Below are 16,876 nucleotides of genomic sequence, written 5' to 3'. Positions count from 1 at the left end.
CTGTACTCAGGAACCACCCACTCACGGAGCCTCTGACTTATCAGGATTCAGTTTCAGTTAACTGGCCCTCATCCAGCCCACCACTGCATCCAGGCCCCAGTCCAGGTTTTGCACCACCATAAACAGGTTTTGCACCACCTCACCCCAAATCTTGTTTCATTTCATCATTAACTTCCTATTTTATTCTCTCACGTATGTTTTTTAAATAATAATTGCAAAGATTTTAAACACTTGGATACATATTAGTGACGGCGTGTTGCAGATTAGTCGTTGCTTACCCTGCTCTGCACGGGGCTAGGAAACTAGTGGCTATGGGTGTGAGCTGAGAAGTTTCTGGCTCAACTTCTACTTATGCTGTGAACTCAGTAAGTGGCTTCAGGGAAACTCCTATTGTGTCAGCATCTGTTCCCTGTCTGCAGTATGGAGATAATAATGACCTACCTTGTAGGGTTGATAGGGAGAGGCTGTCTGGTATAATCCTGAAGGAAATCCAAACATCTTCAGCTCAGACATGACAGATGCCAAAATGAATTCTCTTACCGGACTGCCAATGAAAAACGTGTGTATACAAGTGATGCTCTTGACATTTTTAATTACCTCCGGCAACATTTCCTTGAGTGCTTTGGTAGCTGAATGACGCACCGAATAAGACTGTTAATAGTGAAAAAAATGGGTGCGCATGCTGCCAGACAACTGGCTCTTGCATAAGCTGCCTTCCATGAAGTTCTCCTTACCTGGCCAAATCTCTGCTTGACAGCTGAGCTGCAGCAGGACTTCCACTGTTTGATTTTTGCCTTAAACACAGGAAGTAAAGGACTCGCAGTCTGATTGCTCTTCTCTTTCAGAATCATCCAGCTACATGATTTGCCCATGGTCAGTGCTACTTTCAGCTGAAGGAACTTTGTCTTTCAGAGACAATGTGCCCCAGGCAAACATTGCCCCTTTCAGGCCACCTGAGATGCTGTGTGGCCACAGCAAAATCAAGCAGTGTGGACTAACAAAGGTAAGGGTTTTCTCAGATCACCCAATTTTAATCTGAGGCGGTTTAATCCTCTGTATGACCAGGCATCCAACTCTGGGGATATTGCTTAAGATATGGGTGGGGAACCTTGCCTCCTGGCAAGGGCCACATTCCCTCCAGTGAAAAGCTGTCAGGGGCCTCATGCCAGCAGCGGGCAGGCTCAGAGCCACCGCTGCCTCACCACTCACAGACTCATCCATTTCCTCCTCCCTCTGTCCTTTTCCTCCCTGTCTCCCCTCCTTGGCCCCTCTCCCTGTGCAGCAATAAGGCTTTGAAAAAAAGCTCTGATTGGTGCCAACGGAAGCTTTGATTCGAAATCTTATTCCTGCATGCTGGAAGGGGAGATTTGGGGGATGGAGTTGCAGCATATGGAGGGAAGGGTTAAGCTGTCTCTCCCCAGCTGTGATAACCCCCAAATTGTCCCCCTTGCACAGCAATTATACTTTACAAAACATTTCCATTTGTGCCAATGGACACTTTTTAAAAAGACTAATTGCTGAATGAGAGGATGACTTGGGGGGAGGGTTGTCACAGTGTGCAGGGAGGGGAGGATTAATCATCCCCTGTGTATGCTGCAACTCTCCCCTGCACAGAGCAATAAGGCTTTGAGTAAAAGTTCCCATTGGCACTAAAAGAATTAGCCTTTTAAAAAGGGTCCACAGGTGCCAATGGAAGCTTTTGAATAAGATTAGATGACTTAGTGGGGCTAAAAAGAGGATGTTGTGGGTCATATGTGGGCACATCTTAAAAATCGGGGAGGAAGGCCTGCCTGGAACTGAGCAGCTTTCTGCCTGTGCAGACTATGGGTCCTTCTAGATGAGGCTTTTATTGTGCCATCTCTCTGCTTCATTCCTGGACTTTTATGGGGGGTCCACATGATGGCATCTTCAACTTGTAACCCTCTTTTTTCTCACTGCAGAAAATCTATTCAGAAAGAAAAGATGGAATAGCTGCACAATACCTCTTGGTCATTAGTGCTAGGAGCCCTCTGTCAAGAACCCTACATTGCTGGGGAGCCTACATCCTGATATTTTCCCTCAGTTCTTCCAGTTAGCTTTGTCTGATACCAAAGCTTCTCTTCACATCTTCTACATCTAAACCGGTGGTTTTAGTGCAAATTTGCACTAAAGAGGGGCTCCAGTTGGTTGCCTCCTCAGATTTTGTTGCCTTCAGACTCGGGGGAAATGCCACCTCTAGCCCTCATCTCACTAGTTCTCTCTACCACGCTGCAGTCTATAGCCTTCATAGTCAGACAGCGTCCCAAATTCCACTGGAAGAAAAGAGGGGAAGCCCCTGGCTTTCAGTGCCAGGATGAAGGTGTATCTGAACAATACTAACTGTAGAACTTTGTCACATTATGGTAAAAGTAACGTTTTTATTTATCAATTAATGAGCAAAAGATACTGTATAAAGTACTGATATAAAAAGTGTGATATATAGCTATTATAGAGAAATATCTATACCTAGGTTTAAATAGTACATTTTGAGTAAGGAGTGGGTTTTTTTTTTAAAGACATGATTCAAAATTAGTTTTATCTCGCTTAAAAGATATATGTTTAAGCCTTTTTACAAGTTTTAACTTCAGAGGATTTTTTAAAGAAGTCACGAGTGTGAGCCCAGATGTATGTGACAGTAAATAATATTGGTTATAAGGTCATTTCTACACAAAAAGCTATAGATATGCTCTGGTTTTGGAATGATGTAGCTTCCCACCATCTAGAACAGGGTTGGGCCACTCGTGGCCATCCAGATATCTTGGCCTACAACTCCCATTATCCCTCACCATTGGCTCTGCTGGCTAGGAATTGATGGGAGTCATCGGCCACAACATTTGGAGAGCCACAAATTGCCCACCCCTGAAGTAGAAGCTTAAAAGACCTGTGTACCTGTCAGTTGAAGAGCCTAATCAAAATTGAATAGGAAATGTACTTAGATGAAAGTTCTCCTATTAGATTATTAAGGGCACAATCCTATCCAGATGCCTGTCAACCTCCCAACTCAGAGGCTGATGGGCACCCTATGCAGAGGGAGAGCAGCATGGAGGCGATCATCGCTTCTCCCACTTGGCATTTTTTCAGACAGGCATTTTTGCCCATCTAGCTAGGGCTCTGCAGAGTGGGAGGGAAGGAGGCTGGGGAGGGCTGGGGATAGCTTGTATCCCCACTTCCCCACTCCCCTCCCACAGAAATGCCCCTTTCTGTCCCCTCTGAGGTTGCTTTTGCAAGCTCAGAGAGGCAGCCAGCATGGTTCTCCCTGCACTGGCTGCAAGGGGACGGAGAGCTCAGACTCCTGAGTCTGAGAACGGAGCTCTGTCTCTGACCTCGGATCCAGAAATCCAGACTACTCTATGGCCCTCAGACGCTGTCTAGGGGCCATAAAATTGTTCCCTAAGACATAAAGTCTTTGATAATAAGAAACGTTTAAGAAGTATTATTTCCTCTTAAGATCTTAAAATCTTTACCAGTGCTCTCCTTTAAAATAACCAAAAAATTATCTTCTACAATATGTTATATAATTCCCAACATGGGGGCAATATTTTGAAAACCTGATTCAAATGTGCAATTGGCCTATATAATAAAGGTATTGCTGGGTGTTTTCTTTCCTTTTGTAATTTTCCAAGAAGGCATTTCCCAAATATTGGTCAAGGCCAGGGCTGCTGTTGAGGGGGTGGGGAGTTTAAAAGGCATAGGGCAGTATCCAGTGAGAAGTTACCATAAAGTAAATTATGTTGCACTAGTGTAAATGAACTCTAGCATAGCACCAATAGTGCTTGCTGGAGCAACAGGTTTTCTGGGGAAAGCTGTTGCACCAGCATGTGTTCTTGCCATTGTTCTGGAGATAATTTATGCTAGTGCAATGTAAGTTACAGTAGCAGTAGTGTCATGTGGGATACTGCCCGTATATTTACACACTTGGTTGGTTGCCATATAGTTTGATCTTTTTGATATATTTTGTGTATTATAAGAAGGCTGAAATAATCTTTATTTACACACACACACACACACACACAAATCGACACAATCACTCAAATGTCTGTAACATTTGAGTGATTGTATGGATTTTGTCTTACTTTTTTAGAAAAAAAAATGTGTTACTCTGCTTCTTGTCAATTATTTTCTCTAGATGATGATGTACTCATTAGGGATGACTCTGTACTGGTCAGCAGATTATCAAGTTTCTCTCAGTCAGGTAAGTCATATTAGTGAGTGAATCTCAGACTTCAGAAGATTGAAACGTATTATCTGAATTTTCCTAAGGTTTAGGTGGCCAGTTTGCCAACAACATTCAGTTTAGCATGTTATGGAGATGGACAAGTGGGCAGAACGAAATGGATTTTCTAAATTTTTCTCTTATCCAGATCAAGTATTTTGGGTTGAGTCCTTGAAGAATGTAGAATTGATTGTTAAAGAGAAGAAAACAATATTTTCTGAGACATATTTCTCTTGATGATGAGGGTATATCCTCCTCTAGGAAGAGATGTTTCCTTTCTAACATATGTGAAACTGTGACTGTTTTCACTGGGTATTCTAATGAATGAATGAACAACGTAGCACCAGAAATCTCAATGTGGCAAACAATTATTCAGATGAGTACAGGAAATGATGCTTTATTACAATGAGTCCCAACTAGAGGTACCACTGATAATTCACCTGAAGTGAAATCTGAAGTATTTTTATTATTTTATTAATTCAAATATTTATAATCTGTCTTTCTGGCCTAACAGGGCCATCAAGGCGATGCACATAATGAAACATTAAAACAAATACTACAAAAACAAACCAAATTAAGTTCAATGCTATCTTTAAAACATTTCAGAGAACAGAATCAATGCTATATCAAAAACCATTGAAGTCAAAACTGTTTTCACTGCCCATCTAAAACTGAACAAGGATGGGGCCAGTCTAATATCCCTAAGGAGGGAATTATACAGTTAGGATGCTGCCACAGAAAAGGCTCTGTCCCATGTTCCCACCAACCTAATCTCTCTTGGTGGTGTGAGATGCAACAGGGCCTCAGATGTGTTAGAAAGTCTGGTGTGACTTATAGCAGAGTTGCTTTATATAGAGACAGTGTGCATTTAGTATTGGAGCATTTAGTATGCTCCAATACAGCATTTAGTATTTAAATGCTGTATTGGACAGCATTTAGTATTGGAGGCAATAAACACAGGGTAGAGGAGCCAGTTAAAAAGAAGTTCAAATCAACTTATTTTATAAGTACTTTTATACACATCATCAGAGAAGGCTAACACTGTTTAACTACAAGCACCCCCTAAAGCTGGTTGTGTGAGTGTAAATGAGTGAAGGCATGAGATATGGTTACTTGTGTCCTTCAGGGAGAGTGCCACATGGTGCTTGTTGCAGAGGCAGAGAGGGAGAAGGAGGAAGAAGGAAGAGGAAGGGGAGGGAAATAAGAACTGATCAAGCTACAGAACATTCTCTATTACCCCCTGGTGTCTGGAAGCATGCAGTTGTTCCTACTATCTAATAAGATGAAGATTGTAAACTACAGGCAGGTATATATGGAAGGAAGTAGACTTTCAGATATCCTGGTCTAGAGATGTGAAGGCCCAGAAAAAAAAAAAAACAGGAAAAATTGGGAAAAACCAGATCCCCTGCCCCGCCTACCCCCGGAACTGTTTTTGTTTTTTCCTGAAAAATTGGAAAAATGGAACAGATTTGGATTATGAAATATTTTCTTTTAGAATTTAAGACATGGAGTTTGTATATTGTTAGCCAGCCTTTACTCCCCCCAAAATGATTTCTAAAACCTATGTAATAAGAACACTTTTACAGAAAGACTAGAGATATAAAATGTCTGGAAATAATGAAGCCATGGGGAAAATGTTGTTTTTTTTTTAAATCTTGTCTGTAAGATTTTCAGCATAGTTATTTCTTCTAGTCCTTATTAAAATTATTGCTCTAATGTATCTTTTACTGATAGACATTTAGGGATGCTCCAAGTCATGTTCATTTTCCCATGTGAGTAGAGTCACTATATCATAATATGGAAAAATATATGCATTCTTGACAGTTTGGTTTTAAGCATTACTAAAGGTAAAATTAGTAAGCATATAGAAAGATGAGCCCTGCTGAAGAGGAATGTAGTCCTGTCTCACCAACCTTTTAGAGTTCCATATGAGTGTCAATAAACAGACAGGGATGATCCAGTAGACATGGTTTACTTGGGCTTCCAAAAGGCTTTTGAAAAGTCCCTCACCAAAGACTCCTGAGCAAACTTAGCAGTCATGGAATAAGAGGAGACGGCCTCTTATGTATCAGTAACTGGTTAAAGAACAGAAAGCAGAGAGTAGTAGTAAATGGCCAATTCTCACAATGGAGGGATATAAATAGTGGGGTCTCACAGGGATCTGTACTAGGACCAATGCTTTTCAACTGGTTCATAAGTGATCTGGAATTAGGAGTCAGCAGTGAAGTGGCCAAGTTTGCTGATGACACCAAATTATTTATGGTGGTTAAAACAAAAAGGGATCGTGAGGTGCTCTGGAAGGATCTCTCCAAACTGGGAGAATGGGCATCGAAATGTCAAATGCGGTTCAATGTAAGCAAGTGTAAAGTGACGCATGTTGGAGCAAAAAATCCCAACTTCAAGTATAACCTGGTGGGATCTGAGCTAGCGGTGACCAACCAAGAAAGAGATCTTGGGGTTGTGGTGGACAGCTTGATGAAAATGGCAACCCAGTGTGAGGGCCACTGTAAAAAAGGCAAACTCCATGTTAGGCATAATTATGAAGGGAACTGAGAATAAGGGGTTCATCACACGTAGCTTTTATCCTGCTATTGAGATGGCTCTGTCACAGAACTTTGCAGGCTCTTTAGATGATGCCATTACCGTCCAAGGCACCTCCCGCAATTTCCCCCAGCCTATCCCATGTTTTCCCCAAATGCAATATATGTGGTATTTTTTCCAGCCCACGGAACAAGACCTCCCCATGAAATTCTCCAATAGTGGGAGAAACTGCTGTGTCTGCCTGCTGTGGGCATTTGTTTTCAGTTGCTGGGGGTGCGCACAGTCAGGATGACAAAGGCATTGAGGATGGGAGTGGGGCATGCAGGAGCAGATTTGACAGGTGCAAGGGCAAGAATCGCCCACCACTTGCAACTCCTGCCTCCATTCAAGTCTTGTTGAGGAAGGACTTTCCTCGATTCCCAGGTGTCTGCCGTGTAAATGCTTGAGCACATTTCTCAGTTGGAGGGAGAAGAGGGTAAAATGCCTCCCTGCAATGAAGGGAGACACATCTGATCCCCCACCCCACCAAGCTCCGAAGCAACATCCTCTGTTGATTCAGAGCACCCCATTAAGTTCAATGGGGTTTGCTCCCACGTAAGTGTGCCAAGGGTTGCAGACTTACGGTACAATCTTACATTTTATGTCTACTCAGAAGTAAGTCAGAGGATTCCTGGGGGCTGTGAGAAAACAGTACAACAGAAGTTAAACTACGAAAACAAGACCCCCCTCCTTTGCACACATGCCAGGGAGGGAAGGAGGAACTCCCTCAGTTCAAATCACGCGACTGCGTAAAGAAGCCCTTCCTAATCTCGCAAAGAAACCAAAAGCAGGAAGCTCCAGACAGGATGTGGACTTCTGCAGGGGTGGGGGGTTTCTTAATGTAGAAACACCCTTTAACTGCCAATATCATACTGCCTTTATACAAATCTATGTTGAGAACACACTTCAAATACTGTGTACAGTTCTGGTCATCATACCTAAAAAAAGATATTGTAGAGCTGGAAAAAGTTCAGGAAAGGGCAACTACAATGATCAAGGGGCTGGAGCAACTCCCCTCCAGATGTTTGGACTACAATGCCCAGCATTCCTGACAACTGGCCATGCTGCCTGAGGCTGATGGGAGTTGAAGTCCAAATATCTGGAGGGCACCAGGCTGAGGAAGGCTGTCCTAAAGCAACAAAGTGACTTTAGAGCACTAAACCCCCCTAAGTATTGCTTATTTTTCAATTTCCCCAAAATTTCTGGACATTTTACATCTCGGTCCTGGTCCCAAAACATCTAGGACTGTATAGGTAAAAATTAGAACCTTGAATTGGGCCTGGAAACAACTTGGAAACCAGTGCAATTGATGTAAAACTGGCCTATGCTGCTCAACCTGTGTGTTTATTACAAAACACCCAAAGCCTCCAGTGACCCCCTTCTACAGGAAACCAAACTTGGGTAAATGTTGTGCCCCTGGAACTTCTCACTGCTTGGAAAAGTGGGGCAAGCATAACAACTCTCTTTTTTCTAGTGTCCAAGATGTGTATGAAAAATAGATATAATTTTGTGGGGGAAGCTGAAAGCACATAGAAAAATTGAGGTGCTTCTTGATGATAATGATAATGATGAAAGTGAAAATAACACAGGTTTACCAAAATCCTTTTCAAACCTGGCGTTACAAAACTTTTTTTCCCAGTTAGAAAGTTTGTTGTGATCCCGCATAGCTGTTTTCTTCATCATAGCTATCATATTGCACAAAATAAATCTGGGGGTCATTTTGGTCCCAACTCCGAGACTATCCTACAGTACTATACCAAATAAGATTGTTACAACTGATGCCAACTTAGTGAAAGATGTCCAATAAATCAGGATATGTCATCCAAACTCACAAAGTGGCATAAATTTCTCGCTGTGATGCAATTCCAGATGAATAACAATTAATATGTTTTTCACCAGTGTATCACTAGCTGGGGAATTAACGAAGAAAAACCTGACTCTGTTTGGCACATTGAAACAAACCAGAAATTCCCCCAGCAATCCTTTCCCACAAATCCAGATGTGTGAACAGCAGCATTAAAAGATCTAACTCTTGTTGTTTATGTCTCAAAGAAATGACAGGGATTCTCCTTTCCACAATGCATAGACATGTGTATGCCCCAGCGGTGGGCTGCTAAGGTAGGAGGTGCCAAGAAAGAGATAAGCCAGATCCAGGTTTACTTACAAGGAGACTTTATTGAGTACTTACAGCACACAGGCCTACCCAGTGGTTGGATCAGACAGCTTCTCTGAACAAAGAGTTGTGGTGCAAGATGGGTTTGAAACCATACATGTTAGCAGCGAGGCAGTATGACAACAGCAAGAGTTAATTAGAGTTCATCTGCAACTTCATCACTGCATAGCCAAACAGTGCTTGGTTCCCAGCACAGACACCTGTAGCTTTAAGACAAACAGAGCTCCACTTCCCAGGCTCATCCTAGGCCCTGATAAGATAAACGCTACCAGAGCTCCTCGTTAGCATGGAACGTGCTGAGGCGGCCATATTGACCTTTGACTCATCTTACAAGCCAAGGAGCCCACTTGCAAGGAAATTGCACTTAACAGTGAACCAAAGCAGAGAGCATTATGGATCTCTAAGCCTCTGTAAACTACTGTTAGCTTGCTTACAGGCCTGGGGCCTTACAACATGTAGCAATCTTAGACAACAAATCCAAATTTATACTGTCCCATAACAGAAAGTTTTCTCAACAGCTTACAGTAACTATAAAAGCAAATGGTGGCCTATGATGTTTTTCAAATACAGTGGACATTGCTTGTTTGAATGCCTATATTGTTTGGAAGCTGAATAACCCGCTGTCAGGAGCACCCTAGCTGCCTCTTACAGTCCCCTCCAATAGCCAACTCAAGACACAGACGAAAAGGATTCTTTCCAAGGCTTTATTCCTTTTACAACTTAATGACTCTTTCAGATGCTAATCACCAATGACTAAGCAAGAAACTGCACTGGGGTAGTTAGCAGAGTAGCCTAAGCTCCAGGTAAGGCAGTTGGTCCCTGTTTGAAGGAGAAGGGCGGGAAGACTCTGAACTTATGGGCTATGGAGAGGTCCTCCCTCTTACCCTTGGGTCCTCGGGACGCGACCGTTGTTTTAGCGGCAAACGAGCAGAGCACCTCCTCTCTGCGCCTTCCATCTGGCGCCGCTCCCTGCATCTGCGCCGAGCGTCCAGCAAGGCCCCCTCCCCCGTTCTCTTGCTGCCAGGGTCACCATCTCTCTCAGGAATGCTGGCAGGAGGAATCTCTCCCTGCTGCTGTGCCTGTGAGCGATGAGTGAGCTCCTCTCCCACGGGTTGTTGCTCTTCCTCAGAATCAGAACTGCTCTGGGGCTCTATAGGCTCAGTTTCCACCCTGACATCCATGATGATGTGAGCATCCCAAAAGATGTCCCTTCCTTGTAGAACTGGGTCTAGAATTGAGCAAACCCTGGGCTGAGTCTAGGGACAGAACCAGCTTGCCTGAGATGTTGAGAGAGGCAGCCTCAGAACTGATAGGACCTGCCACTGTCAACACCAAGAGAAGGGCTAGGTGTCATCTGTATGGTCACTGCAATGTCAGAAAATCAAAGCAACAATATGCTTCATCTATTGGTTTTGTCTGTTCTAGTCATTCAGTGGTGAAATGTGGTGATAGGCTGCTGAAATAGCATGTGCTGTGGCTGCAACATATATAAGAGTGGCTGTTTTTGTAACTGGTGGTTCCCAACTCATGATTACTGCACTGTTACAGTTGTGCAACTTTAATAGTTACGTTATATGTATCATTTTATGCTTATAAACCCACATACCATTTACGTAGGTTTTTGTACTTTGGATATTATTGACCTGGACTATTTATGTGCAACTACATTGTTTTACTGGAAAAGGAAGGCAGGGAGTTGCAAGCAAACTCCTATTTTATGGAAACCTCAGTTCAGTAAAAGCCAGCCCCTGAGAAGAGTTTGACTTCTGTTTTGTGTGATTTGTGATAGCCTCCATTTGTGTGATAGCCTCCATTTCTGATGTCAGAGTTCTAGCCAGCAACTCAGAAAATTACTTAGCAGGCCCACCATCATAACAACTCTAAACGTACATCTCAAAAGAGCCAGCCAGTTTGAACCTGGTAGCTTATTATAAAGAAAGTTTGGATCCATATTGGGGAAGATAAGATAAACCTATTCAGGCTTCCCAGCATTATGCCAACGTATCAGATGCTCTAGATGGCAATGTTGAGCTACATCAGAATATAGGGGGATTTATCATGCTCCCTTTCTGGGCCAAGTCCAGCCACAGAGAGAGCAATCCTATGGGGGGCGACTACCTATCCAGTGCAGGGTGGGAAGATGGTGAGGAGCACATCTCCTCTGCGCTCCTGCCATCCTGCTTTTGTGGCTAGACAGCCGATTTTGGCTGTCTAGCAGCGGGACCTCGGAGTGTGGGGTGGGGAGGACGGACGATGCATAGGAAGTGTTGTACCAGCACTTCCAACCTCCCTGCCCTGGTCTGCCCCCAGGAATGCCCCATTTTCCCTGCTCTGCACTGTTCTTCTGAGTGCAGAGCGCCGGGCCAATCCACGCTGCCTATGAGGCGGCATGGGAGGGGGTGCAGGTCGGTTCTCTGAAAAATCACCACAGAGTGCCAGCTCTGAGGTTGGTTCCTGGGAACCAACGAATCCTATGGCTGTCTAGCTGCTGACTAGTGGCCATAGGATTGTGCCCTTAAGCATCTTTAAGGCTGCAATCCTGTGCACACTTAGGAATGAACCTCATTAAATTCAGGGGGACTTACCTCTAGATAAACATGTTTAGGATGACACTGTAAGTCCCATTAATAATTTAACTGTGAGAGTCAAACAACTATCCATTCAAATAAATGAGAATCAAAAGAGCTTAGCTTTGGTAGATTGTTCTGGCTTTGTATGAACAATAGATCTTTGGAGGTAGATGTCAGCCATCTTTAAGTCACTTGGAAAATGTCCCTCATTTAAAATGCTTGTGCAAATACTACTTTAACGTACTACTTTCTGTTTTTACCACTAATTCAGCCTCTTCAGCTAAGTGATCATTTACATACCATTCTTCTAATGTTATGTGAAGATTTGCCACAGAAAAGACTTTCTCCAGGGTCCGTTCTGGAAGCATGTGAAGCACACCAAGGGCAGTCATCATCTCAGTGCCCAGCAAATGTTTTCGTCAAGAGACTGGTCAAATTTGTATTAGGGGGCATCAAAGAGGTGAGCACCTCTAATATTCCCAAGTATTAACAGAAAAAATCTTGTTTATGAGTGAGATGTGGGGAGAATATTTTGGGTGCTTCCAGACCAAACAGAAGACTTCCAGCACTACCGATCAAAAGGCCTTGTGCAGCTATTACATCTTTCCTTCCTTCATGGGTTTTTTTTGTGGTGGTGGTAAAAAAAGCAGAATAAATGGTGGGGAGATACAGGAGGGTTACAAATGGGAGATGCTGGCATTTCAGCCCGCCCCATAAAATTCTGTGAATAAGTCAGGGTGATTGCATGATAAAAAAACAACAACACTGGAAGTACCTTTTCTATTGGAAGAGCCAGGGAGAAAGAACGTATGGCTTTTTGGAGGGGTTGGAGTCTTTAAATATTTTTTTTTAATCAAAAACCAGAAAGAGAGCCATCTTATTCTTAGATAGTTCTGAGCATTCTAAAGGAAGGCAGATACCATTTATGAGGCACTGCAGCCCTGAAGCCCATAACTATGTTCCACAGGTTATTCTTCCCTTCTTCTCTATTTCTGTATTTATTTTTAGTTTGCCTTTCTGCAAGAGCACACCAGCTCAGAGAACTTGTGAAAAAAAAATTTTCCCCAATTCCCTGAAAAGGGAAAAAAAAGTTCTACTTGTATTTATATTTTAAACTTTGCCTTCATTGAGGAGTACATTAGCATTTTGGCAAGTGGAGGCCTTTTCTTTTAAAATTATAATTATTTTTATTCTCTGCTGGAGTGCTGGTACAAAACCAGAAAATACAGGTAGATAAAAAAAGATTTCTGAAGAAGCAGGGTATTATTATTATTATTATTATTATTAAAATGTGTATTGTTATCTATATGTTGAAGCTTATGCAGAGAAGAAAAATAAAAAGTTATTCAAAAGGAGAAAATTTGTCATGAGCAAAGCATGAGGGCACGTCAGAAATTCCAAACTTCTTTTGTCTTAACAGAAGAAAACCTGAGCAGAATCCAAGTCATAATGAAAATATGGAATAATAATGGAGTCAAACTGCGTGAATTTATCTCTACTTGGGTTACATCTTCACATTATTATTTGGATTAAGAACATATTTAAAAGTGAAATGGGACATGGTTGGTTATCCAGTCACATTTTCTGCTTCACTTATGATTTTTCAGAAAATGTTTTTTTGCAAAATATAGAAGAATAATATATAGGAACATGAATATGATATATAAGAAAAAATATTCATAGATTCTCCTCCCACACACAAAAACAGATTCCTCTTACTTTTGGCTAGAACTGGATATCAGGAAATTGCAATGTAATTCTTAATTATTATGTAACCGTCTCTTTCCAAAGTAGATTTTTTTGAACAGTTTATCTGTAATAATAAAAGGGGATGTGTGTCTGCCTGTCCATCTGTTTCCAACATAGCTCCACGACCATGGAACCTGCACACCTGAAAACTGACAAGTAGACCAAGGGGACCATAGGGGTGTGGACCCCAGGGTTATTTTGTTTTTAAAATGCATTAATTAGTTTAATTAACTTATGGAGCAATCCTATGGCTGCTAGTCAGCATCTAGACGGCCCTAGGATTTTTCAGTTTTTGGGAAACTGAAATCCAACCCAGAAATCCGAACTACAGCAGCAAAGTGAAGAACAGAAGCTAGAAGAGCAACAGCAAGATGAGACAGAAGAGAAAATTGCTGAGGTGAGGAAAAATGCAGTAGAGGATACTCCTTGGAAATGGGTGACAGTTAGGAGCAGAAGAACTAGAAGCCACTGTACACCAGTGGAAGCAGTGGAACTACGGAACTGTTTTCAGCTACTTGAGGATGAAACTGGAGGACAGCCTGCAGAGGAAGAATTACAGGGGAACCTGCATGACAGAGAGCAAGAGGCTGAAGGTCAGTCAAGCAGAAGCAATGAAACCAAGGCCTACAACAACAAGAAGAGAAGAATAGTAGTAGTGGGAGACTCCTTGCTGCATGGGATCGAAACTCAAGTATGACGCGAAGACCCATGGACTCGCCAGGTATGCTGTCTCCCAGGAGGATGGATCAGAGACGTGACTGAAACGTTGCCTACATTCATAAAGCCCACTGAAAGGTATCTCTTTCTTTTCATCCATGTGGGAACAAATGATACCGCCAAGTGGAGCTACGTAGAAATCACGTCAGACTTTGAAGCTTTGGGAAGGAAACTCAAGAACTTGGGGGCCCAGATAGTTTTCTCATCCTTTGTAGTACATATTGTAGTGGTTTATTCTGGCATAAGCGTTTGTGGACTATAGTCCATTTCATCAGATGCATGAAGTATTATGGAGTGTTTCAGGTTTATATGGGGGTGGGTACTTATAAGGGTGGGGAGAATTATAAACAGTGAGGTCTGAAGGAAATTAAATGCAGAAAGCCGTTAATGAAGGAAGGCATCCTTGTGACCTCACTTATTAAACACACTGAAAGGTGGTAGCATGCACATTTTTCACAAAATTGGAATGTGCCTGAACATTTTGCCTCTTACCTTGGGTTCTACGAGGGCTAGAGACTTGCTTTTTTTTATTTGAAAGCTGGGAATCTGGGCTAGCTGGTGAGACCCCTCTGTTGGTGGGCTGGAGGCAGTAGCTCCCTTAGCCCTATGATAGCATTTGGCTATGATAGCTTTACAGTCAATACAGCTTGAAGCTGAGGAGATTAGTAGGCCAAGAGACACAGTTATCTGCCTGTCCTTCCCTCCCTGCTGTGGGGCAGCCCCCCCTCAGGGGGATGGAGTGGACAGACCCCTCCCTCAGGGATGCAACATGGACACAATGTGTCCAACTCTGAGAGTGGCATAAGTTTGCATACAGCTTTATCAATTTAAGGGCTAGTCCCACCTGTGCAAAGCTGGGTCTCTTCACTAGTGTGTGTGCACTAGCAAACGGACTGGCTTCGCATAGGTTGGGAAGAGGCCTTAGTTTGATACAACAAAGCCTAACACACCTGCCAGAGTTGGATACAGTGAAGCCTTCGAGCAAAGTTACGCAGCTGCCAGAGTTGGACACATTATGCCTGCCCTGGCCCTAGGCACAGCCCCTGCCATGGTGACCCTCATAGCCCCTTGAGGAAGGGGTCTGTTTTCTTCTTTGTCTCCAGAAGATTGCCTTGACCTTCCCTCTCTGTCAGCCATGACTCCCTTCTTCTCTGCTCTTCCTTCTCTCCCCCTCCCACTACATCAACCGCCAACATTTGTCTTCCATTACCTGGGCAACTTGTTCCCTTCACTCACTCCTTGTGGTACCTATCTGGTAATATAAGCTGAGTATCTGATGGCTGACAAAAATTTCACTATGCCTATAACCCTCCCAGATAGAGGTACAACAAATCCTGAAAGTTTCATAACAATCGGATATATGGTTTTCAAACACTTCCGTTCAGAGAGAGAGAGAGGAGGTTGGTATAAAGCAGCACAACAGCAAGGCATCAAAGAGGCTCTTGATCCACTGTAGATGCAGTCAATCTTAAGGCAAACTGTAAAAGAAAGATAGAAAGACCAACAACAGAGTATTACAAATATATTCTAAGCTAAATATTTCAGCTTCCACCCTCATCGGTAGCTGTGCTGTTAAAACGTGTGTGTGTGTATATAATGTTTCAACATTTAAAAGGTATTCTATACATACAAACACAACAAAACTATAAAGCAATAAAGTAAAGAAGAAAAATATACACAACAGTAAATATTGGTATTGTAACCCTCTGAGCATCATACGTCTTTTAACAAGTGAGGCCCTCAGTTCCTATTCTTTGGCTAAGTCATCCAGGAGTATTACATGAACCTTCTGACATTATATTGCTGACTGTAGGGGAGTTGGGGAGTGGCTAGCTGTTGATGTTCACGATTTCAGATGCTCATTTTATTATCTTTACTTTAAGAATATATTGTCCTTTTCTTCAACCAAATGGTGCTTATTGCCAAGGAGATGTGGGCAGTAGAACAAACTCCATTTTAATCCTGTAGTCGTGATGGTGCTATGATTTAAGTGAGTTTAAAGTACAAATGTGCCTATGCTCAGTGCTGTTTTTGCTGGCTCCCAGCAATTATCACTTGGCATAATGACAATGCCCACATGTCAGCTAGCCTTGGAAGGAGTGCATCTACTCATGCTGACAGGGAAGCACCCCCAAGATGTCTCCTCATCACAACACACACAGTATAGCATTCTCCAGGTGTGACAGCGGTTTTCTTCACGGAGTTTTTATCCTGCGATTGAGATTGCTCCTTCATGGAAGTTCATGGGCTCTTTACATGACGCCGTGACCCTCCAAGGCATCTCCTGCACTAAATGCCCTTTGTTCCGTTTTTAAATAGATCTTGGATAATGAGCTATCAAATTACCCTGTTGTGTTCCGCTTCAATTTCCTCCGTGAAAAGAGTTAAAGAGACAAGAAGAGGAGCAAGATCAATGAAAGAGAAAAGAAGACTCGGATATAAGGAGAAAGGGGGGGAAGGAAGCGGGTGAAAAAGAGAGTCGTCGTGATCCTGCATTTAAAACAGACGCAGAAAGCCCCATTTTAAATGCAGGGTTTTAGGCTGGTGTAGAGATGCCCAATGCCATAGCGCTCTCCTCTTCATAGGCTACTGTGGTGCGACAACCAGAACTCAGCACCTGGAGTCTCCAGTTTACACATAGGGTTTCAAATTTCTTTAAACCCTGCACATAGAGAGACTGCGTGACATGTGGTGCGAGGACAGGGGGTGGGCGGGCAGCAGTTTGTGCCCTCTGTTGAGTCCAAGGTGTGCACCAACTGCAGCAGTGGCATAACGTTATGCAGGTAGGATTGGGGTGTAGGGGTATGGAATTTGGCTCAAGTCCTCCCTGCCATGTCTGTGTCGTGCCCATTTGTA

General features: G+C 42.9%; 1 protein-coding gene across 1 annotated transcript in view; it reads left to right on the top strand.

The window, feature by feature from the left end:
• FRMPD2 (FERM and PDZ domain containing 2) overlaps positions 1-16,876 on the top strand; it is a 240,287-nt gene that overhangs the window by 5,505 nt on the left and 217,906 nt on the right. The window contains exons 2-4 of the mRNA XM_084845567.1: positions 846-1,003; positions 4,145-4,210; positions 11,826-12,014. Of these exons, the coding sequence (XP_084701693.1) occupies positions 846-1,003; positions 4,145-4,210; positions 11,826-12,014 (413 nt within the window). The remainder of the gene's footprint in view (positions 1-845; positions 1,004-4,144; positions 4,211-11,825; positions 12,015-16,876) is intronic.

This window comes from Heloderma suspectum, chromosome 3 (assembly GCF_057233095.1).
Source record: "Heloderma suspectum isolate Gila_16-S chromosome 3, 16-S_ref, whole genome shotgun sequence".
Lineage (NCBI taxonomy): Eukaryota > Metazoa > Chordata > Lepidosauria > Squamata > Helodermatidae > Heloderma > Heloderma suspectum.
The sequence above is the reverse complement of the archived record's forward strand: the minus strand, read 5'-3'. Positions and strand labels throughout refer to the sequence as shown.